The sequence below is a fragment of the Palaemon carinicauda genome, chromosome 31, assembly GCF_036898095.1.
Source record: "Palaemon carinicauda isolate YSFRI2023 chromosome 31, ASM3689809v2, whole genome shotgun sequence".
Lineage (NCBI taxonomy): Eukaryota > Metazoa > Arthropoda > Malacostraca > Decapoda > Palaemonidae > Palaemon > Palaemon carinicauda.
In genome coordinates, this window is record NC_090755.1 from 33,745,805 (window position 1) to 33,773,370 (window position 27,566).

The window sequence follows — 27,566 nt, forward strand, 5'->3', positions numbered from 1 at the left end:
AGACCTTCCTACTCAAGGCTCCCAGAGACCAATCCAAAAAATTGAAAACCTCAAAGGCCCGATAAATTCCTTTGAGGAGATGATCTAGGTCTGAAGAGGACCAGCAAACTTTCGAGCGTCTCATGGCCAGACGACGAGGAGAGTCTACGAGGCTTGAGAAGTCTCCCTGGGCAGAGGCAGGCCCTCCCAAGCCGAGAACTTCTCCCGTGTCATACCAGACGCTCGCACGAGAAGCCAGTTTGAAAGGGGGAAAAGCAAAAGCTGACTTCCCCAAATTCCTCCTGGTCATTAACCAATCGCCCAATAAACGCAAAGCTCTCTTAGAAAGAGCGAGAGAGCACTAACTTCGTGAACGACGGAGTCGAAGAAGCTAGGCCCAGCGTGAACTCAGATGGGGGCGAACGAGGAGCAACAGACACAAAATGATCAGGAAACAGGTCCTTAAAAATCAGCATGATCTTCTTAAAATCAAGGGAGGGCTGAGCAACCCTAGGCTCCTCTCCATCCGAAAGAGTCCCCAAAGGAACATCAGTTGGAAGGGGATCAACGACTTCCTCATCCGAAGGAACTTCATCCGACAACGGCCAAGTCTCGCGATACGGAGAGACATGCCGAGGAGGCAACGCTTGACAGGCTATGTCAACATGCAACGGAGCCGCAGCAACAGCTGAGGTAACGACGTCACGCCGAGGCTGCAAAGACTGAAAGTCTTGAGACTGACAAACAACAACAGACTGTGTCAACTGCCGTTAGACATCACGTCGGGGCTGCATTGACTGCAGGGTTTGAGTTTGAAAAACAACACCCGACTGCGGTGACTGACGTTCGTCACGTCGGGGCAACGGAGTCGGCCGACGAACGCCACTTCGAGACTGCGGCGACAGTAGCAGAACGGCACCTTGAGTCTGTGGCAAAGGGGGTTCCACGTCACGTGACTGACGTGAATGACGAGGAACACGATCAGAGTCGCGTTTAACGGCACCGACAAATTTAGCGCTAACATCATAAGGACGAGAAAAAACTCGCTTAGGCGGTTGAAGACCAAAGTCACGCAGTCGGACTGGCGAACCGCAAGCAAAGGATCTTTACGAACCTGTTCATGCTCATAAACCTCCATTAAAGATGAAAGTTTCACCTGCATGTCCTGTAGGACACTCCACTTCGGGTCAACGGGAGTCGGAACGGGCCGTGACGTCGGCAACGTCTGTGCATGCAAATCATCGCACCGAACGAGACCCTCGGATTCCGTGTCACGCTTTCGCTTAACAGGCAAACAGCCATCCGATGACTGAAAATGGTCAGAGCTGCCTCAATGGCTACAGCCAGGACGCTGGACCTGTCCTGAAGGGACTGATTTGCGCTTTAAGGGTCTAGAAACCTTACGCCAAGGTTTCTTATGCGGCAAATCGTCGGAAGACGAGGATAACTTAGTCTCCCCCGTCTTATGGTAAGGACGTTCTTGATGAGAAACGTCTGATACCTTAGAGGGAACGTCTGTACGTCGGTTTACACCTCTCGCTCCCTTAAGTCCTACGACATTCCTTCTCCCTGGTGCAGGGGAGCCTGAAAGAGGTCTCGGACTAGGGGAGCGACAAGCACGAACAGACGAACCCTCGGTCGCACCACTAAACACATTTTGCGCACTTTCCACTTTACCACTTTGACTCTTTAATAGCTTAACATCGGACATAAGCTGGTTCCTGTCCGAGGCTAAGGTTTCAACCTTCTCACCCAACGCTTGAATAGCTAAAAACATATCGCGCATTGAAGGTTCATGAGTGCCAATAGGGGGTTCAGAAACTACCACTACAGGGGAAGGATTAGGTTCAGGGGCATGGGAGGAGGAAAATTCTAAAGATCTAGACGAGCTTCTCCTCACCCTATCTCTTTCGAGTTTACGAGTATATTTTTCATACTCTAACCACTCGAACTCCGATAAAACCACACACTCCTCACACCTATCTCCTAATTGGCAGGATTTACCCCGGCAATTAGCACAAACAGTATGAAGGTCGATAGAAGCTTTCGGAAGACGTTTGTTACAATCTTTCGCACATTTGCGATATACAGGAGAAGGGTCAGCCATTACGAAAAACCAGAGAAAATCCAAAGGAAAGCCAAGTTCATCAACAAAAAACAAAAAAAGGATTTCAAGAGTTTTATTGAAGAGACAAACCAACACAGCGAAACGCCAATAAAACCCAAAACAAAGTACTTCACCAATTCGGTAGAAAACTTGAGGTCTACAGCGAGCGGAACCAATGTTGTCGGTGACACCGACAGAGAAGAACTGGAGTGGTTGAGAAGTATATGCGGTATCTGGCCGATAGTCGGCGCTGTTGGGCACACCCGCAACCTTCATGGCGATCGCTCGCAAGTTTTTTGGAATCTGTCGGGCTGTCGGAGACGTCAGCTATTTATATATTCACCGGCTAAGTTTAATATTTAAAATTCACATTTTATAGCAGGCAGGATGCCCTGGCAATTAATATACGAAGGCTCCTACAGACTAAACAGACGGGTAAATAGTACACACGTTTAACAATGGGAGGAGTTGTAGCTTCGCACTCTAAACTCTGTTCGAACAGGGACTTAGCTTCCATTTCCCATTATCAGACCAAAGATATCAAATGCATTTCTACTGTATTATAATGATTAGAGCTGTAATTATATTATATACAGTATTCCAATATTGAAAACAAATAACAGAGGTCAGTATATAAAACTTTTAAATATTAAACTTAGCCGGTGAATATATAATAGCTGACGTCTCGGACAGCTCGACAGATACCAAAAACTCGCGAGCGATCGCCATGAAGGTTGCGGGTGTGACCACCAGCGCAGACTATCGGCCAGATACCGCATATACTTGTCAAGGTCTCCAGTTCTTCTCTGTCGGTCTTGTCGACAAGTTGGTTCCGCTCGCTGATGACCTTGAGTTTTCGACCTTTTTGGTGAAGTACTTTATTTTGGTTGTTTTTGAGCTTTCGCTGTGACGGGTGTTTTTTCTTCAATTAAACTCTTGAAACCCTTTTTTTGGCTAGTGTTTATTGTTGATGACTTTGGTTTTGACTTGGATTTTCTCTGATTGTTCAATATGGCTGACCCTTCTCCTATCCCTGGACCTAAATTTCGCAAGTGTGCGAGGGATTGCAACAAACGTCTTCCCAAGGCCTCTATCGACCCACATACCGTTTGTTCTAATTGCCGGGGTAAATCCTGCCAATTAGGAGATCGGTGTGATGAGCGCGTGGTCTTGTCGGAATTCGACTGGCTTGAATATGACAAATATACTCGTAAGCTGGAGAGAGAAAGGGTGAGGAGAAGCTCCTCTAGGTCGTTGGAATTTTCCTCCTCCCATGCCCCTGAACCTAATCCTTCCCCTGTAGTAGTTGTTCCTCAACCCCCTACTAGCACTCATGAACCGTCCATGCGGGATATGTTTCTTGCGATTCAAGCTTTAGGCGAAAAAGTTGAGTCCTTAGCATCGGACTGTAACCAACTCATGTCAGATGTTAAGTTGTTGAAGTGTCAGAGTGGTAAAACAAAATCGTAGTGATAAAGTGATAAGTGCGCAAAGTGTATTTAGTGTTGCGACCGAGGGTTCGTCTGTTCGTGCTTGTCGCTCCCCTAGTCCGAGACCTCTTTCAGGCTCCCCTGCACCAGGGAGAAGTAATGTCGTAGGACTTAAGGGGACGAGAGGCTTTAACCAACGTACAGACGTTCCCTATTTGGTATCGGACGTTTCTCGTCAAGATCGCCCTTACCATAAGACGGGTGAGACTGTGTTCTCCTCGTCATCCGAAGACTTATCACACAAGAAACCTTGGCGCAAGGTTTCTAGACCCTTGAAGCGAAAGTCAGTCCCTTCAGGACAGGTCCAGCGTCCTGGCTGTAGCCATTGGGACAGCTCTGACCTTTTGCAGTCGTCGGAAGACTGTTCGCCTATTAAGCGCAAGCGTAACACGGGGTCCGAGGGTCGCGGTAAAGGCAATGTTTTGCCAACATAGACGTTACCGACGTCACGGCCCGTTCCGACTCCCGTTGATCCGAAGTGGGTTGTCCTGCGGGACATGCAGACTAAGCTTGCCTCCCTTATGGAAGATTATGACGTTGAGCAGGTTCGCGATGATTCTTTGCTTTCGAGTCGCCTTTACGCTGAACAAGACTCTGGCCGTCAGCCGCCCAAACGAGTATTTACTCGTCCGTTTGACGTTAGTGCTGACGTTTCTAGTACTTTGAAACGTGATGTCAGTAGTTTTTCACGTCAGTCACGTGACGTGGATCCTCCCTTGCTGCAGTCTCGTATTGACGTTCAGCTGCTGCCGCCGCAGCCCCGCACTGACGTTCGCCGACCGGCTCCGTTGCCTCGACGTGACGTTGAGCGTCAGTCACCGCAGTCGGAGGTTGTTTTGCCTGCTCAGTCTATGCAGTCAAGGCAGTTCCGACGTGACGTCGAGCGTCAATCAACTTCAGCTGTTGTTGTTGGTCAGTCACAAAGATTTCAGTCCTTTCAGCAGCGGCGTGACGTCGCTTCCTCTACTGCTACTGCTGCTCCTTTGCTTGTTGACATTGCCTGTCAAGCGTTGCCGCCGCGGCAGGTCTCTTCTTTTCATGAGACTCGGCAATTGTCGGACGAGGTTCCGTCAGATGAGGAAGTTGCTGATACCCCTCCAACTGATATTCCTTTGGGGACTTTGTCAGACGGAGAGGAGCCTTAAGCTGCTCAGCCCTCTATGGACTTTAAAAAAATCATGCTGATTTTTAAGGATCTGTTTCCTGACCAGTTTGTAACTGCTGCTCCTCGTTCGCCTCCGTCAGAGTTTACGCTAGGCTTAGCTACTTCGACGCCGTCGTTTACTAAGCTAGTGCTCTCTCGTTCTTCTAAGAGAGCTTTGCGTTTGCTAGGCGACTGGTTGATCACCAGGAGGAGTTTGGGGAAGACAGCCTTTGCTTTCCCTCCTTTTATACTGGCTTCTAGAGCGAGCGTCTGGTATGACACGGGAGAAGTTCTCGGCTTGGGAGTTCCTGCCTCTGCTCAGGGAGACTTCTCAAGCCTCGTAGACTCTCCCCGTCGCCTGGCCATGAGACGCTCTAAAGTTTACTGGTCCTCCTCGGACCTTGATCATCTCCTCAAAGGGGTTTACAGGGCCTTCGAAGTTTTTAACTTCTTAGATTGGTCGCTAGGAGCCTTAAGCAGGAAGATCTCTTCGGCCGACCGCGATGTTTCCGTGCTTATTATGTCCTGCATGGACAAAGCCATCCGTGATGGCTCTAATGAGCTCGCCGCTACCTTTACGGCAGGAGTCCTTAAGAAGAGGGAGACTCTTTGCTCGTTCCTTTCGGCAGGAGTAACTCCCTGCCAAAGGTCGGAGCTTCTCTTCCCCGTTGTCATCTGCCTTGTTTCCTCAGCAGTTGATCAAGGATATTGCGGCTTCTCTGGTGCAGAAGGATACCCACGACCTGATGGCTACGTCAGCGCGCAAGGCTGCTCCTTCATCGTCTTATGTCGTAAGACCCAAGCTCGATACCCCAGCTACGAGGTTTATCCCGCCCTTTCGTGGCAGAGCCCCCAGTAGGGGAGGCGCTCGTGCCGACAGTAAAAGAGGCAAGAGGAGAGGATCCAAGTCCTCCCGTGGCAGAGTCTGACTGCCCACGTCCTCAGACAGCGGTAGGGGCCAGACTGAACAACTTCTGGCAGGCCTGGGAGAAGAGGGGTGCAGACCGAGAGTCTGTGTTGTTGCTCAAGGAGGGGTACAAAATACCTTTTGTACGGAGACCTCCTCTAGTAACAGTTCCTTTGGACCTCTCTCCCAGGTATCGAGAGGAGTCAAGGAGACAGGCACTACAACAGCAGGTGTCTCAGTTGCTAGAGAAGGGAGCGGTGGTGAAAGTCTCGGACCTTCAATCACCGGGATTTTACAACCGTCTCTTCCTAGTCCCAAAGCATACGGGAGGTTGGAGGCCAGTGCTGGATGTCAGTGCGCTCAACGTTTTTGTTGTGAAAACAATTTACGATGGAGACCACGAAGTCCGTCCTAGCAGCGGTCAGAGAGGGAGACTGGATGGTCTCTCTCAACCTGCAGGATGCGTACTTCCACATTCCTATACACCCGGATTCTCAACCGTATCTGAGGTTTGTATACAGGAATGTGGTGTACCAGTTCCGAGCACTGTGCTTCGGCCTCAGCCCTGCTCCTCTTGTTTTTACGAGGCTCATGAGAAATGTGGCAAAATTTCTTCATTTATCGGGAATTCGAGCCTCCCTGTACCTGGACGACTGGCTACTCAGAGCGTCGTCCCGTCATCGCTGTCTGCAGGACCTTCAATGGACGTTGGATCTTGCAAAGGAGTTGGGACTGTTAGTGAACTTAGAGAAGTCTCAACTGAATCCCTCCCAAACGATTCTCTATTTGGGGATGGAGATTCGCAGTCTAGCTTTTCGGGCTTTTCCGTCTGCCACCAGGATAGATCAAGCCTTGCTTAAAGTCCGCCTCATGCTGAGAAAAGACCGTTGCTCAGTGAGAAGTTGGATGAGCCTCCTAGGGACTCTGTCATCCCTGGAACAGTTTATCTCGCTAGGGAGACTTCACCTTCGCCCTCTCCAGTTCCATCTAGACTCCCATTGGGACAAGGGCAAGACTTTGGAAGCTGTTTCAATCCCGATCTCCAAGCCAGTAAAGACGTGCCTGAACTGGTGGGACAGCAACATAAGTCTTCGAGAGGGTCTGTCCCTGGCGGTCAAGAACCCAAACCACGTGTTATTCTCAGACGCGTCGGATTTGGGTTGGGGAGCGACTTTGGACGGTCTGGAATGTTCGGGTCTTTGGACGTCGGATCAGAGGAGCCTGCACATCATCTGCAAGGAGCTGTTGGCTGTTCACTTGGCCTTGACGAGTTTCGAGAGTCTTCTCCGAAACAAAGTGGTAGAAGTGAATTCGGACAACACCACAGCCTTGGCGTACATCTCCAAGCAAGGAGGCACTCACTCCCACACACTGTTCGTCATCGCAAGGGACCTCCTCATCTGGTCAAAAGATCGAGGCATCTCACTGTTGACAAGGTTCATCCAGGGGAAATTGAACGTCTTGGCGGACTGTCTCAGTCGGAGAGGTCAGGTGATCCCCACAGAATGGACCCTCCACATGGACGTGTGCAAGAGTCTTTGGATGACTTGGGGTCAGCCCACCATAGACCTCTTTGACCAAAAGGCTCCCGACCTATTGCTCTCCAATCCCAGATCCAGAGGCGGCCCACATAGATGCCTTTCTGCTGGACTGGTCTCACCTGGATGCGTACGCATTCCCGCCGTTCAAGATCATCAACAGGGTTCTGCAGAAGTTCGCCTCTCACGAAGGGACAAGGTTGACGTTGGTTGCTCCTCTCTGGCCCGCGAGAGAGTGGTTCACAGAGGTACTTCAATGGCTGGTAGATGTTCCAAGGAGTCTGCCTTTAAGGATGGATCTCTTACGGCAGCCCCTCGTAAGGAGTCTTCATCAAAGCCTCCCCGCGCTTCGTCTGACTGCCTTCAGACTATCGAAAGACTCTCAAGAGCTCGAGGATTTTCGAAGGAGGCAGCCAGAGCGATCGCGAGGGCTAGGAGAGCATCTACTATCAAGGTCTACCAGTCGAAGTGGGAGGTCTTTAGAGATTGGTGCAAGTCATCATCCATTTCCTCTTCCAGTACCTCTGTAGCCCAAATTGCAGACTTTCTCCTGCATCTGAGAAATGTTCGCTCCTTCTCTGCTCCCACTATTAAGGGCTACAGGAGCATGTTGGCTTCTGTGTTCAGACATAGAGGCTTGGGTCTGTCCAATAATAAAGATCTCCAAGATCTCCTTAAGTCCTTCGAGACCTCTAAGGAGCGTCGTATGTCAACTCCTGCTTGGAACTTTGACGTGGTCCTAAGGTTCCTAATGTCCGACAGGTTTGAGCCATTGCATTCAGCCTCCCTGAAGGATCTCACCCTCAAGACGCTTTTTTTGGTGTGCTTGGCTTCGGTAAAAGGGTCAGTGAGATCCATGCCTTTAGTAAAAACATCGGCTTCTCTACAGATAAAGCCACATGTTCGCTTCAGCTTGGTTTTTTGGCCAAGAATGAACTGCCTTCTCGTCCTTGGCCTAAATCTTTTGATATACCTTGCCTGTCAGAAATCGTAGGCAACGAGGTTGAAAGAGTACTGTGCCCAGTTAGAGCTCTTAAGTTTTATTTAGCTCGTACTAGACCTTTACGAGGTGGGTCTGAGGCCTTATGGTGCTCCGTTAAGAAGCCTTCATTGCCTATGTCTAAAAATGCTTTATCGTACTTTATTAGATTTTTAATCCGAGAGGCACATTCTCACTTAAGTGAGAAAGATAGTTGTTTACTTAAGGTCAAGACGCACGAAGTAAGAGCGATAGCAACTTCCGTGGCTTTTAAGCAAAACAGGTCTCTGCGAAGTATTATGGACGTGACCTTTTGGAGGAGCAAGTCGGTGTTCGGTTCATTTTACTTAAAAGACGTCCAGACTCTTTATGAGGACTGCTACACCCTGGGTCCATTCGTTGCAGCGAGTGCAGTAGTGGGTGAGGGTTCTACCACTACATTCCCTTAATCCCAATATCCTTTTAATCTTCTCTTGAAATGTTTTTAATCTTGTCTTGGGTTGTACGGAAGACTGGGAAGTCTTTCGCATCCTTTTTGATTTGGCGGGTGGTCAAATGTCGTTTCTTGAGAGCGCCCAGATTAAGGGTATTGATGAGGTCCTGTTGTATGGGTGGTCGCCCTAGATATAACAGCTCCTGGGAGTCTTTCAGCATCCTGAGAGGATGGCTGGGCTTCGTGAGGAAAGCGGACTAATAAGGCAGAGTAATCGTCAGAATTAGCTTCCTTACCAGGTACCTATATTTAAGTGGGTTTTGTTATATAATTGTCAAAAACTCATGAGCATATACGCCTTTATTGTATTAATACTGGTCTCTACCCACCACCATGGGTGTGAATCAGCTATTATATATTCACCAGCTAAGTTTAATATTTAAAAATTATATTTTGATTATAAAATAAATTTTTGAATATACTTACCCGGTGAATATATAAATTAAAGGCCCTCCCTTCCTCCCCGATAGAGACCCAGCGGACTGAGAAGAACTGGAGACCTTGACAAGTATATGCGGTATCTGGCCGATAGTCGGCGCTGGTGGTCACACCCGCAACCTTCATGGCGATCGCTTGCGAGTTTTTGGTATCTGTCGAGCCGTCCGAGACGTCAGCTATCATATATTCACCGGGTAAGTATATTCAAAAATTTATTTTATAATCAAAATATCATTTTGGGCTCTATTCTGCTCAAATAAGAACTTACGAAGAACTCCCTATCTGATTTTTTTCTGACTACCACGTGGAAGGAGGCTCCTGTGGCCTGTGCTAAGATGACAAAAGGGGCAAAATGAGAATTTCTTTTTAAAATCTGTAACTTCGTTAATAGAGGTTTCTGCTGGTAGTACACAGGACCCAAAATATGTTATTTTCCTTAGTAAAATAAATTTTTGAATATACTTACCCGATGATCATGTAGCTGTCAACTCTGTTGCCCGACAGAAATCTAAGGTCGGGATACGCCAGCGATCGCTATACAGGTGGGGGTGTACACAACAGCGCCATCTGTGAGCAGGTACTCAAGTACTTCTTGTCAACAAGAACTCAATTTTCTCCTCGGTCCACTGGTTCTCTATGGGGAGGAAGGGAGGGTCCTTAAATTCATGATCATCGGGTAAGTATATTCAAAAATTTATTTTACTAAGGAAAATAACATTTTTCAATATTAATCTTACCCGATGATCATGTAACTGATTCACACCCAGGGTGGTGGGTGGAGACCAGCATACATGTTAACATTAGAAGCTAAGTATAGCGTATCTCATTTTAGCAGTTATTCAAAATAACAAACATAAAATAAATAAGTACCTGGTAAGGAAGTCGACTTGAACCATTACTCTGCCTTTTTAAGTACGTCTTCCTTACTGAGCCTAGCGATCCTCTTAGGATGCTGAGCGACTCCTAGGTGCTGAAGTATAAAGGGCTGCAACCCATACTAAAGGACCTCATCACAACCTCTAATCTAGGCGCTTCTCAAGAAAGAATTTGACCACCCGCCAAATCAACCAGGATGCGGAAGGCTTCTTAGCCTTCCGGACAACCCAAAAATATTTCAAGAGAAAGATTAAAAAGGTTCTGGAATTAGGGAATTGTAGTGGTGGAGCCCCCACCACTACTGCACTCGTTGCTACGAATGGTCCCAGAGTGTAGCAGTTCTCGTAAAGAGACTGGACATGCTTAAGATAAAAGACGCGAACACTGATTAGCTTTTCCAAAAGGTTGCGTCGAATATATTTTGCAGAGATCTATTTTGTTTAAAGGTCACGGAAGTTGTGACAGCTCTAACTTCGTGTGTCCTTACCTTCAGCCAAGCTTGGTCTTCCTCATTCAGAAGGGAATGAGCTTCTCGTATTAACAGTCTGAAAATAATAGGATAAAGAATTCTCTGACATAGGCAAAGATGAATTCTTAACTGAACACCATAAAGCTTCAGACGGGCCTCGTAAAGGTTTTTAAAATAGAACTTAAGAGCTCTTACAGGACATAATACTCTTTCTAGTTCATTTCCAACCATACGATAAGTTTGGAATATCGAACGATATTGGTCAAGGCCGAGAAGGCAGCTCGTGTTTGGCTAGAAAACCAAGATGTAGAACATGTAGCCGTTTCGGATGAAAATCCGATGTTCTTGCTGAAGGCATGAATCTCACTGACTCTTTTAGCTGTGGTTAAGCATATCAGGAAAAGAGTCTTAAAGGTGAGATCTTTCAGGGAGGCTGATTGAAGTGGTTCGAACCTGTCTAACATAAGGAATCTTAGAACCACGCCTAAATTCCAACCAGGTGTAACCAAACGACGCTCCTTCGTGGTCTCAAAAGACTTAAGGAGGTCCTGTAGATCTTTATTGTTGGAAAGATCTAAGCCTCTGTGACGGAAGACTGATGCCAACATGCTTCTGTAACCCTTGAAGTGGGAGCTGAAAGAGATCGCTCTTTCCTCAGATATAAGAGGAAGTCAGCTATTTGAGTTACAGAGGTACTGGTCGAGGATACTGATACTGACTTGCACCAGTTTCGGAAGATTTCCCACTTCGATTGGTAGACTCTAAGGGTGGATGTTCTCCTTGCTCTAACAATCGCTCTGGTTGCCTCCTTCGAAAAACCTCTAGTTCTCGAGAGTCTTTCGATACTCTGAAGGCAGTGAGACGAAGAGCGTGGAGGCCTTGGAGTACCTTCTTACGCGTGGCAGACGTAGCAGGTCCACCCTTAGGGGAAGAGTTCTGGGAACGTCTACTAGCCATCGAAGTACCTCGGTAAGTTATTCTCTCGCGGGCCAGAGGGAAGCAACTAGTGTCAACTTTGTCCCATCGTGAGAGGCGAACTTCTGCAGTACCTTGTTGACAATCTAGAACGGAGGGAATGCATATAGATCTAGATGAGACTAATCTAGTAGAAAGGCATCTAAAAGAACCACTGCTGGGTCCGGGATAGGTGAGCAAAGTATTGAGAGCCTCTTGGACATCGAGGTTGCGAAGAGATCTATGGTTGGCTGGCCCCAGGTGACCCAAAGTCTCTTGCATACATCTTTGTGGAGGGTCCAATATGTTGGAATTATTGTCCCTTCCTACTAAGACAATCTGCTAAGACATTCAAGTTGCCTTGGAAGAAACTTGTTACTAGTGAAAAGTCTAGACCTGTTGAACAGGAGAGGAGGTCACTTGCGAACTCGCACCATGTCAGAGAGTAGGTCCCTCCTAGCTAGGAGATGAACATCAAAGCAGGGAGTTGTCCGTGTTCACCTCCACTACTTTGCCTTGAAGGAGAGACCTGAAGCTTTTCCAGGTCAGACGTACTGCCAGAAGCTTCTTGCAGTTAAAATGCATTGTCCTTTGACTCGAGTTCCATAATCCCGAGCATTCCCTACCGCCTAAGGTCGCACCCCAGCCTACGTCCGATGCGTCTGAGAAGAGAACGTGGTTGGGAGTCTGAACAGTCAGGGGAAGACCCTATAAAAGGTTGATAAAGTCCTTTCATCAAGTCAGACCAGACTTATCTTCCGGAAACCGGGATCGAGACCGCTTCTAGCGTCTTGTCCTTTTCCAGTGAAGAGCTAGATGAAACCGAAGAGGACGGAGGTGTAGTCTTCCAAGTGACACCAATTGAACCACGGATGACAGTGTCCTAACCAGACTCATCCACAGCCTGACAGGGCCGTGTTCCTTCTTCAGCATCTTCTGGATGGATAGCAGGGCTGGGGGTTGATCGTCTTGATCAGCCATGTCCTCATCAGAGGGTTCCTCATCCGAAACTGATGAGGAAACGGCAACGGAGTGGGCAACGTCTGACTCGCTGAATCCGGTCGCACTGGTGGATGCGTGACGGAGCCGGACACAAGATCATGGTACTGCTGCACAGTCTGTGAACTGTCAACCATGGGGATGCGAGGAAGTACAGCGACAACCCGAAACTGTCTAGACTGTCTGGGTAGTGCAGACAACCCCTTATCGGGTTGCTGAGGTTGCCGCACTGCGTCACAACAAGTCACCTCTGCTGGTTGTTGAACGTCTTCCCAGTGACACACTGAACGTCCACAACCACCTCCGAGAGTAGCTTAACGTCAACGTGCGACTGGCAACCCACACTGGGTCGCACCGGTGAAGGAACCATCTCAACTGGCGGACGTGAGTAGGATACCTCAGCGTCAACAGGGCGTACAACCAACCGGTAGGAAGGTCGTTGGCAAGAAGGTTCTTCTACGTAAAAAATCCTCTATCAAGGACTAAGCTTGGACTGCATGTCTTGCAACAAAGCCCAAGGTCTATGGGAGCAGGTGTGGCAACAGACGGGGTTAGCGACAGAAGCGGAACCATTTACCCTCCCTGGAAGCATGTTATGCTTTAATTAAAGTCCATAGGAGGCTAAGCAGCTTAAGGCTCCTCTCCAAATGACAGAGTCCTCAAGGGAATATCAGAAGGAGGGAGAACAGCACTTTCTCATCTACAGGAACCATGTCCGAGAAAAGCTAGGTTATCTCAGTGAGGGTTTCACTGGTGCATAAGCAGCAGACCAGAAGGCAACGTTATGAAACTGCTTGACAGTCTGTGAACTGTCAAAAACTGAACTGTCAACCCCAACAGGTGCGTGAGGACATACAGCACTGGTGTATTAGTAGCACACCAGAAGGCAATGTCATGTAACTGTCAGACAGTCTGTGAGTTGGCAACAACCAAAGCTGTGTGGGGAAGCCTCAACTCCTGACTGACTAGTTTGCTGCGGGCGAGTGGCGGTAACCACAGAGTGTTGCTAAGGCTGACACACCGTGTCAAAACACGGCAGCTTGTGGTAACTCACGCACGGCAACGGAGAGCTCCGTGTGTCTGTGGGAGTCAGCATGCGTCTGGCAGGGTCGACTGCGCATGGGTGGAGGAGCTCTCACAACAAGAGTGTGGGAGCAGGCAGCCATGCCGGGCGCACAACCGTGGCAGGCAGTAGGCCAACGGGTGCATCGTCAACCTTCTCCGCAGTCGGAGTGTGGGAGCTGGCAACAACAAAAGCGGAGTGCTGGTGCGTGGGAGGGACTGCCATGGGTTGCGGAGCATGCCGCATTGTGGCAAAACACGGCAGCTTGACAGCACCTTCCCACTGCTGATGCGGTAGCTCACGCATGTCAACGGAGGGTGCAGCATGAACATGCGTCTGGCAGGGTCGACTGCGCATCGGTGGTGGAGCTCTCACAGGTGGAGTGTGGGAGCAGGCAGCCGCAGTATCTGCTGAGCGCACAACCGTGGCAGGTTGTAGGTTAACAGGTGCAGTGTCAACCTTCTCAGCACGATACTCCTGCATGAAGGAAGCAAGCTGAGACTGCATATCTGCAGCATGGACCACTAGGGTCTATAAAAGACGGCAACAAACGGAGCTACTGTCCGTTGTGACAGAGGGTCTAAAACAGCTGGTGCGGCAACAGACGGAGTTACTGCCTGTTGCGGTACCACCTTGCCTCTCTCGGAAGGTGTGCAGTCGTCGAAGACTGCAGCGAGTCCGAACTGACCCAGTGGCTACACCTAGGCCGTTGGACTTGCGCGGAAGGGACCGACTTGCACTTAAAAGCTGCAAGATTTGGTCCATGGTTTCTGCGAGAAACCTCTTCCGCCGACGAGGAAAAAAGGGCTCTCTCATCTTTGTGTGGGTGGGGTGATCACGTCGGCAACGTGTGTAGATACACCCGAAACCACGGAGGGAAACGTCTGTTCGTCGATCAAGGCCTGTGGAACCCATAAGTCCTTCGACATTACTTCTCCCCTGGGCTTGGGAGCTTGTAAGAGGTATCGGACTAGGTGAACAACTGGCACGAACAGACGAACCCTCGAACGCAACACTGTAACACTTTGCGCATATCACTTTATCACTTTTGATTTTCTGTTTGCACTTATTTCACTGAACTCGAAACTTTAAGTGATTTGTACCTGAAACACGCAATCCTATCCTTCATTAAAAGGTAGTAATTGCGAAAACAGTTTTACAATGCAACAGAAAAACATAATGAAAGATAAAGAATTCAGTGGCTGGAAAAGAGACTAAACACTAGATCAAATAAACTACGTTTAAAATCTCTCACCGCATAAAGCCTGGGAACAAGAATAAAACTCTAGAAACGTTTTACCTTCTTCCCCTATAGCGACTAGGGAGAAGAGTAAAAAACGAGAACAACGTTACCCGCTTGAACGAAACGTTTATTCTCCTCTCTCTCCCTCCGTCTCTATCTCTCTCTCTCTCTCTAGACTTAGAACCTGAGAGATGAGCCCAATTATATATCGTTAAAACATATTATTTGTTAAAGGAAAAAAACTGAAAAGTTTCCCAAATAAAAAGTTCCTTTATTAGAATTAAAACCATTTAAGCTAAGAATGAACGAAACGCTAGAATCGGTTTACTCTTACTGCAACGTGAAACCGTGAAATACTCTCTCTCTATCGTAACGATAGAGCGCATGTTGAACGTTCTGAACGTCAACAACTGCGGAGACTAAACTAAACGTTAGTTCATCTTTGAAAACAGTACGAGACTATCAAAGAAAATCTTTCAAAAACATTAAAATTAAAAAAAAAAAAAAATATAAATTCTTAAAAGGAAATACGATATGACGGGCTCAATGTTAATTAACTTCGGTTCCAAGTAAGGACCGCCTACTATTAGGAAAGGTCGCATATAAACAAACAAAAATTAATTTTTTATAAGTTTATAATAAATGGAAAGTTAATCTCTTCGTCACCATAATTAAATCTATCCAAAACGAGTTCAAGTTTTGAAATGAAGATAAAACCCCTGCATAGCGAAAGCTCAAAACTGGAATAGTGTACTTCACCAAAACGTTGTGAAAACAAATCCAGTTAGGGACGGCGTATTTAGTAGGTCTTGCCTGTGGCACGACAGAGGAAAAATTGAGTTCTTGTTGACAAGAAGTACTTGAGTACCTGCTCACAGATGGCGCTGTTGTGTACACCCCCACCTGTATAGCGATCGCTGGCGTATCCCGACCTTAGATTTCTGTCGGGCAACAGAGTTGACAGCTACATGATCATCGGGTAAGATTAATATTGAAAAAGTGTATTTACAAAGATCTATTAGATATCAGTTCCAATGTCCTAATATTGTTTTTTTTTTTTTTTTAAACAAACACAACTTTCCCAAAACCATTTTACTACAATGGCTCCTAATAATAACCCAGATATTTAAATCTAAGTTCTTATAATTCATAATCAATGTCAAAATAGAGGCCCATGGGACTAATGTGCACAGAAAAACATGTTCCGCTTGCCAAAACATAGGAGCAGTGATGTTTAATCGAGAGCGAAGCCAGCATACGCAAACAAAAACCAGTAAATTTTTATATTAAAATTCTTTTATGGCTTTAAAAAGCAGATATCTGGTGTGATTATAGGTGTTTTGCACGTTTTTTTTATAATGATTTCTGGTGGAAAGCCATTGTATTCGAGTTATGGTGGGTCAACTACCGAGTAATAGTACAAAACATGACTCTCCATCTCATTCTATGGAGTTGTTCATGCAGTATATATAAAACCACAAATGCCTCCATAAATAATTGAGCTAATATTTTAGTGGTTTCTGTTTTGAGGTACTGTATTCTCGCTTCACTCGCGATTAAACATTGTATCGTTGCTACTATGGGTAAATATATGATACTCTAATTTCTAGCGAAACTGGATTTTGCAAAGAGAAATGGACGAGTGCTGGCTAGTTTGGTATTTTTCCCTGTGTTCAATAGGGGCTAGGGAGCTTTCTGTGCATTTACAATGACGTATTTGTCAGGTGGTTCTTTTAAACTAATTAACGGCTTGCAAGTACTTCTTATTAAGATCCAGGATGTTTTTCTATCACCTTCCCCTTCAGTTTCAAATTAACCACCATCACGTAAAAGACGTCTCCACGAGGGAACTTGAGGGAAGTACATCAATCTATTTCAAAATTTAGTGTAATTTCATTTATGGCAGCAATTGATTATGGCGGAAAAGCTCTCCGTATAGTTTAAGGCTTTTATTCATGTGAAATTAAAAAATAATAGCGAAATTATGCCTCAAAGATCCGATTCTGACTTAATTTTTAATTTTAGAGAAGGCCAGCACATTTTATACAGCAAAGGTTCTGTAAAGATCCCCCCCCCCAAAGGAGACAGTCAATAGGGTAAGGAATTAATTTAGATTTAGTTTTTCATAATCTAAGGAATTATTTGTGATTTACTTTTAGTTTGTGACCTGGGGAGTGGGGGTCCAACTAGTGGTTGTGACCTGAGGATGGGGGTCCCCGGGGCTTGCCCACCAGCTAGGGATTTCCCTGGAAACCTTTGACCTAGAAAAGTGTCCGTCATTTCAAGTGAGATTTAATTTTGCGATGGAGGAAGTTATAGAAACTTGTAATGGCTGCAGTATTCCATACCTAAAAGCATTTGCTAAATTCCATGGTGATTTTTATGATTTTTCTTCCAATGTTGATAATTTCCTTAAAGCACACAATGTAATACCTCAACGTTTTCAGTGCCCCAAGTGCCGTTCCCTTCTCCCTTACAGGAAAGACATTCACGTTTTTTACTGTAATACCGAAACCAAGATACCTAAAACCAAAAAGAAACGTCGGTGTGGTTAGACTGTTACTGCTTATAAAACGGATTTTGAGCGAAGCGAAAAATCTATTTTTGGGTGAGATGGCCATGACGTCCTGATGGAAGGTTCCTTTAGTAGCTTCCCAGGGGTATATATGAGTACAGTGATACTCCCAGAGAATCAAACCAAAGGTTTCACAGAATTCTAAGTTCTGGCGCGAGTAACCTTAAGATTTACTCTCAAAGATATCGTATATAATCAGGGGACGTATTCTTGACACGCCACATGGCAATCTGCACCCCGAATAGCCTTTACGCTTCGAGAGGGATAGGTGGCAGAATGAGAAGGGTAGCCGCATTAGAGGTTACCCTGGTTCCCCTACTACTATCGTATCACAACCGCGCCAATTCCCTCTGGCGGCCATTCCTTAATTTGTAGCATCACGCTACGGTGGTGTTCCCTCTGTATCGATATCGATAATCAAGAGGCAATTGGTGGTGACGGAGTAAGAGTTGAAATAGATGAATCACATTTTGGAAAAGCTAAAAACAACCGTGGTAGACCTTTAAGTGCCATATGGGTCTCGGGTATTGAACGTGAAACCAAGAAATTTTTCATCATCCCTTTAGTTCCCCCCCTCTACTAAATATGATTCTGCAACTCTAATTCCCCTAATCCAGAAATATATCAAACCTGGTACTGTAATTATTAGTGATAAGTGGTCTGTCTACAACTCTTTCTAAAATTGGTTAGGAACATAAAACTGTTAATCATTCTGAACATTTCGTTGACCCCCAAGACCCAACCATCCATACACAAAAGAGAAGTGGAGAGAAGTGGAAAGAAGTGAAGGAGTGGGTACAGAGACCTGGAATAAAGACTGAATATTTCAAAGAATATTTTTCCAGGTTTTTTTACCCACTACTACCCAGAGCATATGTTATTGCACCACTTCTTCCTTACTGCCAGTTGCCTCTACCCTCCGATAGAGAAAAAGCCAATGGACCCCCTAGACCCACAAGAACCCGATAAACCACAACCATCCACATGCCAGCCATAGGAGTTAAGTCGCAGTCTCACCCTCCTGTGACCCACAAACTTCGCTGTCCCCTTCATAAAGGTAAGTCATTCAACAAAAGTCATTATATGTGTTTTGTGACCTGTTAACTTCTAGGTTAGGTTAGGTTGGTTTGTTAGGTTCTGTACCCTTTTATATATTGTGCAAAATGTATATGGAACAATTCATTAAAATACACATGATAATATTACCGTACCATTGCTATCGTTAGCAATGCCTTTGTAACGTTGTTAACACTGTGTATCATTGGTAACGTACAAACGCACTCGTGAGCGTATGCACACACACACATACACGTGTAGAAATTGCTGCGCAATAGGAGACAGACGGTTGGGGAGGAGCTAGAGATGGTGACTGCGATAACATACTTAACTCATCATCACTGAAAGTGATCAAAATTAATTAAATCAAAAAGAAAAACAAATGCAAATAATAAGAAATAATAAAAAAAATAAATAAGCTAAGTTAGGTTTAATTTTCCGTAGTGTAAGTAAAGAGTAAGTTATAGTACGTTATCACAGTCACCATCTCTACCTCCTCGTCGATCGTCTGTCTCCTAATGCGTAGTGCATTTGCATTTATAAACCAATCAATCAATCTCTCTCAGGAAAAATTATTAGAGATCTCTAACACTAACAGTGAAGAGAGAGAGAGAGAGAGAGAGAGAGAGAGAGAGAGAGAGAGAGAGAGAGAGAGAGAGAGAGAGAGAGAGAGAGAGAGAGAGAATTTATTTAAAGAGCATGTTAATTCTTTGTCTAGAGAGAAACAGAAATACAGTAGATAGAGGACTTTTCTATTTAAAGTCACCATCTTTACCTTCTCGCCGATCATCCGTCTCCTCCTGCATATTCTTATGGGAATATTTGCTCCAACATACAATTGTTTTAACATACGAAGCAGTTCCTGGAATGAATTAAGATCGTATGTAGAGGTTCCCACATGAAACGAGTAGTGCTTTCACACTGCTACTATAGGCTGGGAGTAAAGGGGTCATGCTCTAGTTTCTTAAACAGTTTTCTGCTGTTAATCCAAAAAAAATTTTGTTTTGGAATGCAGGCAAATGCCTTTTATGTGCAGTTTATCAAACAGCAATGGGAATTACCAAAATGGACTGAAAGATAAAGTGTTTTCCTTTCAAAATGATGAAGAAAATGATGATTGTAAGCTAGCTGTGTGTGTATGAAAATGTGTTATGCACTTTAATATTGCATTTAAACACTTTTCAGGTGTATCAGAGATTTGTATATGATTTCTTGAAAGATCGAACGCTCAGCAATGCCTATAGATAAGCGGGCAGAGTATTCAATGATTAATGCCTTGATATAGATACGATTTCTCGCATCTATTAATACATATGAATCCGAGACATCCTTTTCCCATAACCCAATCGGGAAGCAACTCACAGCTAAGAGAATTGTTAACATTAACAGTGAAAAAATAAGAATGAATCTATCAAATAGTTGAAGTAAAGAAAATATATGGCATGATCAGGATTTGTGTGTGATTGTGCTAAAGATAACGTTAGAGCATTTTCAATTGTCATTAACGTTTAATTATTCATTTTTTTAAATTAATCTGTTAAAACCATTCTGCTTTTTCGGGATGCAAGCGTAGTTAGCAATTAGTGGATCCTGGAATTAGATTACTGCTACGGGAGGGTATTAATTCAATTTTATTACTTTTTCCTGTCTAATTTTTCTTGGCCGGATTATTCAACGTCGTCTTATTTTGGTGTGTATGATCTCCTAATTTTCCTATGAGGATTATCAGATGTAGACTGTAACGAAAAACAAAGTGTGTATGTATCATTGTGGATGGCTAGGTGTCCCGTTAGCCTAAGATATTAATCTACCAACTCATGCTGACTTATTTGAGACGGCCTTACTACGACCCTTACCACTTGCGCCACTGACACGTTCTTCCTGAAGGCCATACAGCGTAGCAAAAACCGGTAAATTATTATATTAAAACAAAATTTTTTACAGCTTTCAAAAAGACTGTAAAATGGCCCTGAACGGACATACGGACTTCTCTATGCATCGCTTCCTGATACAGTACTCCGTGAAATAGCTGTCGTACAACCTTTTCTGGGTACCAAATCTTGGTAGCAGACTCCTTTTGAGAACCCACCATTATTATATTACTAATTGCTAAGCTACAACCCTAGTTGGAAAAGCACATTGCTATAAGCCCAGGGGCTCCAATAGGGAAAATAGCCCAGTGAGGAAAGGAAACAAGGAAAAATTAAATTTTTAAGAAGAGTAACAACATTAAAATAAATATCTCATATATAAACTATATACACTTTAACAAAACAAAACTTAGAGAAATAAGATAGAATAGTGTGCCCGACCATGGTACAGAGGCTATGGCACTACCCAAGACTAGAGAACAATGGAGTAACCCCTTGGGTGAAGAATTGTTTGGTAATCTTAGTGTTGTCAGATGTATGAGGACAGAGAAGAATATGTAAATAATATGCCAGACTATTTGGTGTGCGTGTGTAGGCAAATGGGAAAATGAACCGTAACCAGAGAAAAGGATCCAATGTAGTACTGCCTGGCCAGTCAAAAGACTGGTAGGGTCATCTAGGATCAACTAAATTAACACTGTAGTTGAAACTGTTAAATGAATAAAATCATAGTCTTTGACCTTGGCGTAGCCTTTCCAGCAATCGAAAATGATGGTACAGTGAACCCTCGTTTATCGCGGTAGATAGGTTCAAAACCTGACCGCGATAGCTGAAAATCCGCAAAGTAGGGACACCATATTGCCGTATTTATTCAACATGTATATTCAGACTTTTAAAACCTTCCCTTGTACGTAGTACTGTTAACAAACTACCCTTTAATGTACAGAACACTTAATGCATGGACTACAGTACCCTAAACTAAAACAGGAACAAATATTAAAGGCGATTTTATATCATGCGTTTCCTAAACACGCCAAAAAGCATGATAATAAATGACAACCAATGTTTTGTTTACGTTTATCTCTAATCATAACGAAGAAACAGACGCATCTACACATCTGTGTATAGGTTAGTTTTTGCATCGACAGCAATCTTACAAAGTATTGATTATATGTTGACTTTCTTATTACCAATATTTTACTTAATTTTTCTTAGAACTTCCAAATAAATGAAATGAATGCCATTTATATAATGTTTTTCTTTATGACGCCGCCTGAAACGGAAACCTTCCATATGTTTATGCTCCATCTTCGATCATAATAAACAAACGAACGCATTAAACACACATGCTCAAAGTGATAACTAATGATGTAACAAACATTTAGTAAACATTGTTATTACAAATATTTTACTTATCGTATCCATATAAATTCCTAAATTCGTAGCAAAGCTGGAAACCTTTTTATTTCCTTATGCGTTTAATCCACAATAGCAAACTGCCGCTAATGACAGAATGATAATTAACGATAATTCTAAACTGTTACGAAAGATAATTGTTCTTTCCATATCCAAAATACTTTTCCTAACTTCAGTTATAAGTCAACTTGTACCCACCTCACCATATGCAAAAAAGGTAAAAGAAGAAAATACTAGGCCATTTTTAAAGTCATCGAAAAATTAAGTTACCGCTATTACGTTCGATGTGACAGAGAGAGAGAGAGAGAGAGAGAGAGAGAGAGAGAGAGAGAGAGAGAATGGTTTTAAATGTACTAAATAATAAATATGATAGGTTATAACACATTGGTGCTTATGTAATATTAACTGTATAGATGGTTTGAATAAGTTAAGAAATGGTGTACAGTAAACAATTCTTTGTTAGTGTATTCATATCCGCGCATATTCTTGAGAGCGGAAGCTAGACATCAGCTGATGTGATCACAGCCAAAAGTAAAACAAAAAGAAGTAAAAAATACTCAATTTTTAAAACACAACCGAAATATAAAAACATAAGTACATGTTTTATTATAGCGCAATTGACTATTTAAAGAGTAAAAGTTTTCTGGAATAGAATGGTGTTTCCTAAAAAATAGTAGTTTGCTGACAAAATCGGATACCTTATTTTAAGCTATGATTGAAATGGATGTATACACGGTATCATTTTTTAGTTTTGTATTTAATTGACACTAAGAAAACCGATTTTGGTTTCTTCATCTATTTGTAATTATTGTATAACACGAGAGAGAGAGAGAGAGAGAGAGAGAGAGAGAGAGAGAGAGAGAATCGGCTGTTGTAATCGAATGCCGTGTTTTTGTTTCATGTACCTCCTGAAGCGAGAAATTGATCGCCACAACTAACAATATTCATGTTAATTTCATTCTTAAAGTCAAGTTGCCATATGTGAACTAAGGTTTTATTTCTTACGAGAGAGAGAGAGAGAGAGAGAGAGAGAGAGAGAGAGAGAGATTGTTTTAAATGTAATAAACAAAAAAATATGATAGGTTATAACACATTGGTGCTTATGTAATATCAACTGTATAGATGGTTTCAATAAGTTAAGAAATGGTATAAACAATACTTCGTACGTGCATATTCTTGAGACCGGCAGCTAGACGCCAGCTGATCTGATCACAGCCAAAAGTAAAACAAAAAGAAGTCAACAATACTCGATTTTTAAAACACACCCGAAATTTAAAAACAAAAGTACACGCTTTCTTAATGTGCAATTAACTATTTAAAGAGTAGCAATTTTCAAGAATAAAATGATGTTTCCCCCAAAAATAGTGGTTTGCTGATGAAATAGGATGCCGTATTTAAAGAAAAAAGTCCGCAAAGTCGTGAATCCGCGATGGTCGAACCGCGAAGTAGCGAGGGCTCACGGTATATGAAGACCCAGGCTCCTTCGACTCGTTGCCCGATGTTATACTTCCTCATGCCAAACACACACTCATACACTTCCACTATGTGCTTTGGTCCGCCAATTTTCTTGTCTAAAATCAAAACCTGTTCGCACACTTCTCGGCAAAAGCTAAACCAGTCAATAAGTGTGAGAAGCAAGCTATTCCCTCTTCACGGCAACATTGTCTTGATCCCAACATTCAACCCAACAACATGTGAGGAAAATGACCTCACCTTCTTTGAGGTGCGAGCGCTCGAAGAATGATCCCTGCCGCAATGTGAATTTTTTGCGCCACTTGCGGTTCCTACACCTCCAATTAAATATGTATTGGCCAGTGTGCACATTGCGGCAATCACGCATATGAGCAACATCACCAACTTTACACTTTTCGCAGGGACCCCTAAAATCCCCTAAGAGCCCTTCACGAAATAAAAAAATGAAAAAATACTGGGTAACTCGAGTAAAGCCCTGTAGGTCTAAAAACCTTATTGTCCTCAATGCATTAAGCTGATCTATATGAGTAATAAATTCAACATCGCTCAAAGCAAAACTATAGGCAACGCGTGTCCATTACAGCAGTTAGCGTTGGAAAGGCCGACCTCATTCAGGTCAATCTCGGGTCATGAGGGGATGGAGGGGGGGATTTGAAACCTCGCGGCCAATAAAAATAGGCGTACAAGCGCACGGAAACAAAAGGTTAGTTCGGGTGGATTGTCTGACACTTGCTTAATCTACAGAAACATCTTAACTAGAAGTGGGCTAATATGACAAATTCGAAGATAATTTGTATTTTTCCTAACCATACAAACCTTAGCTATTTACAAAGGGTTTACCTTTTAGCACAGCTGAAATGACGAGCCAATAGTTTTAACGAGGGTTAATTACCCCCGCGCCAGTTAGCGGGGGGGTGGGGAAGGGTAGCTTGCTACCCCTCCCCCCTCCACACACCGGTGACTTGCTTCACTTCACTTAGAGGTAGGACTTGACTTGGGGGTCAGGGATGGCGGGCACACATGTGTAAATAGCTAAGGTTTGTATGGTTAGGGAAAATACAAATTATCTTCGAATTTGTCATTTGTTCCGTAACCGAAATACAAACCACGCTATTTACAGAGGGTGACTTACCCCTTAGGAAGGGTGGAAAGTCCCCAGCCTTACTGACTTCGGCTTGCCCGGGGGCTCGATCCCTTAGTGAGCAGCACTAGAGAGAGGGAGCCCCTGTACCTCACAAGTTCCTAGCATCGCTAGAAACGAGTGGCCTACATAAGCAGTGTGAGGAGGAGAGTGTGACTCGTCCTATGAAGTTGACCTTGAGACCTTCAGATAGGAATTCTAGGATACGAAGTTCCCCATACCACCTCGTCAGGGTATGGGAGACGCAACAGTATTAAGCTTAATACTAGGAGCACAAAGAAGCATGGGTTACCTGCAGAGGTCGAGGTCAGCTATGCGAAGACCAGGATGCTGCTTCCCCAAGAGAGGGGAGAATGAAGAAAGAAGTAAGGGTCAGACATACTCTTTCATTCACGCAGACTAAAACCGGGTAACAACACCCTCAACCTACTTCTACTTGTCCATAAAGGAGCCTGAGGTTAGACCAGCTGTTGTGCAGCCACCACAGGGCCGATAGAAAACGTATCGAGGCTCCTGTGGGTCACGTCTTGCAGGTAGTGGGCTGTGAAGGTCATTTGACGCTTCCAGACCCCAGCTTGAAGTACCTGCGTCACAGAGAAGTTTCTCTTGAAGGCCAGGAATGTAGCAATACCCCTGACATCGTGGGCCCTAGGGCGACGTGACGGAGGAGGGTCAGGATTCAGGGCATGGTGGATAACCCTTCGAATCCAAGCTGAGATGGTGTACCTGGTGACCCTCCTCTTAGTCCTGCCTGTGCTCACAAACAAAGCTCGCACATGAGGACGGACTGCGGCCGTTCTCTTCAAGTAGTCCCTCAGACTCCTCACTGGACATAGTAGCAGCTGGTCTGGGTCGCTTGTTACAGAACGGAGACTCCCGATCCTGAAAGAGTCGAACCGAGGATCCGGCACTCCAGGATTCTGAGTCTTGGCAACAAACTCAGGGACGAACCTGAACGTTACCTCCCCCCATCCCCTTGAATGGGCGATGTCGTACGAGAGACCATGAAGTTCACTAACTCGCTTGGCCGAAGCCAAGGCGAGCAGGAAGGCCGTCTTCCAAGACAGGTGGCGATCGGAGGCCTGGCGTAACTGCTCGAAGGGAGGTCTCTTAAGAGACCTGAGGACTAGAACCACGTTCCAAGGAGGGGGTCTCGCTTCCGACTGGGGGCAGGTAAGCTCATAGCTACGTATGAGTAAAGAGAGTTCTAGCGATGAAGAAATATCCACGCCCTTCAATCTGAAGGCCAAGCTTAAGGCTGAGCGATAGCCTTTCACTGCCGAGACAGAAAGGCGCATTTCTTCTCGCAGATACACGAGGAAGTCCGCTATTGCTGGAATAGTGGCATCGAGTGGAGAGATACTCCTTCCACGACACCAACCACAAAAGACTCTCCACTTTGCTTGGTAGACTCCCTCAGAGGACCTTCGCAGGTGCCGAGACATTGTCTCCGCAACCTGTTGCGAAAAGCCTCTCTCCGCGAGGAGACGCTGGATAGTCTCCAGGCGTGAAGCCGAAGCGAGGCTACGGCCCTGTGAGGGATGCCGGAGTGGGGTTGTCTGAGAAGCTCGTGTCGTGGAGTTGCAGAAGGTCCGGAAACCATTCCGCGTGATGCCATAGCGGAGCTACCAGAGTCATCGAACAGTTGACCGATAGTCTGGTCCTGTTGAGCACCCTTCTCATCAGACAAAACGGTGGGAAGGCGTATACGTCGATGTTGTCCCACCGTTGCTGGAAAGCATCTTGCCAGAGTGCCTTGGGGTCCGGGACTGGAGGAGCAGTACAGGGGCAGCTTGAAGTTCAAGGCTGTCGCAAACAAGTCCACAGTCGGGGAACCCCACAAAGTCAGGACTTTGTTGGCTATCTGAGGATCCAAAGACCACTCGGTACTCACTATCTGCGAAGCCCTGCTCAGACTGTCGGCGAGCACATTCCTCTTGCCAGGAATGAAGCGAGCTGATAGTGTTATCGAGTGGGTTTCGGTCCACCTCAGAGTCTCTACTGCAAGATGGGATAGCTGTTGCGAAAAAGTGCCTCTCTGCTTGTTGACATAAGCCACTACCGTGGCCCGCCAGGGACCGTTGGAACTGCTGAAGAGCCAGAAAGACGGCCTTCAATTCTAGCAGGTTGATGTGTAGGCACTTTTCTGATTCTGACCAAAGGCCTGAGGCCCTCTGGTTCAGAACGTGCGCCCCCCACCCTTCTTTTGACGCGTCCGAAAACAGAGTCAATTCCGGGGGGAGGACGAGAAGACTCACTCCCTTCCGCAGGTTCTCGTCGGCCAGCCACCACCGCAAGTCCGTCTGTTCCAGAGACCCCATTGGGATCCGAATGTCCGGGGAATCGGATCCTTGATTCCACCGGGACTTGAGCCGCCATTGAAGGGATCTCATCCTGAGGCGGCTGTTTGGAACCAGACGGGCCAGGGAGGATAGGTGGCCTAAGAGACGCAACCACGATTGGGCGGGGAGTTCTTTTCGCCTGAGGAAGGGTTCTGCCACCCTCCTCAGCCTTGCTATCCGGTCGTCTGATGGAAAGGCTTTGTGGAGATTGGTGTCTATTAGCATGCCTAGATAAACCAGTCGTTGGGACGGCTGCAGAGAGGATTCTCGAGGTTTACCACGATCCCCAGATCCTGGCAAAGATCCAGAAGCCTCTCTCGGTGCCGAAGAAGGGTCGACTCCGAGTCTGCTAGGATCAGCCAATCGTCCAGGTAACGAAGGAGGCGAATGCCGTTCCTGTGCGCCCAAGATGAAATCAGGGTGAACACTCTGGTGAACACCTGAGGAGCTATGGAGAGACCGAAACACAGCACCTTGAACTGGTAGATCTTGTTGTCTAGGCAAAATCTCAGGTACTTCCTGGAAGACGGATGGATTGGGATCTGGAAGTACGCGTCCTTTAGATCCAGTGTGCACATGAAGTCTTGTGGTCTCACCGCAAGTCTGACCGTGTCTGCTGTCTCCATGCTGAATCGGGTTTGTGTGACAAACCTGTTCAGAGCTGAGAGATCGATGACGGGTCTCCAGTAGCCTTCTTTACAAGAAAGAGTCGACTGAAGAAGCCTGGGGAGCCGTCCACGACCTCCTGGAGAGCACCCTTCTCGAGCACGGTCTCGACCTCGGCCTGAAGGGCGAGCCCCTTTGCTGATCCCGTGGCATAGGAGCTCAACGACACTGGATTCGCTGTCAGGGGAGGTTGAGATGTTGTGAACGGGACGCGATAGCCTTGGCCGATCACTGAGACCGTCCAAGCATCGGCCCCGTGTTGCTGTCACCTGTGGACGCAACGCTGAAGGTGGACATGCAGGGAGATTGCCACCCCTAGGGCTTTCGGCCGCGGCCGCCACCCCTGG

General features: G+C 45.5%; 1 protein-coding gene across 1 annotated transcript in view; it reads right to left on the minus strand.

Moving 5' to 3' along the window:
- LOC137624393 (probable inactive protein kinase DDB_G0270444) overlaps window positions 1-19,167 on the minus strand; it is a 228,653-nt gene extending 209,486 nt beyond the window's left edge. The window contains exon 1 of the mRNA XM_068355130.1: window positions 19,086-19,167. Coding sequence (XP_068211231.1) covers window positions 19,086-19,160 — 75 coding nt within the window. The 5' untranslated portion in view covers window positions 19,161-19,167. The remainder of the gene's footprint in view (window positions 1-19,085) is intronic.
- Between the last annotated feature and the right edge of the window lie 8,399 nt (window positions 19,168-27,566).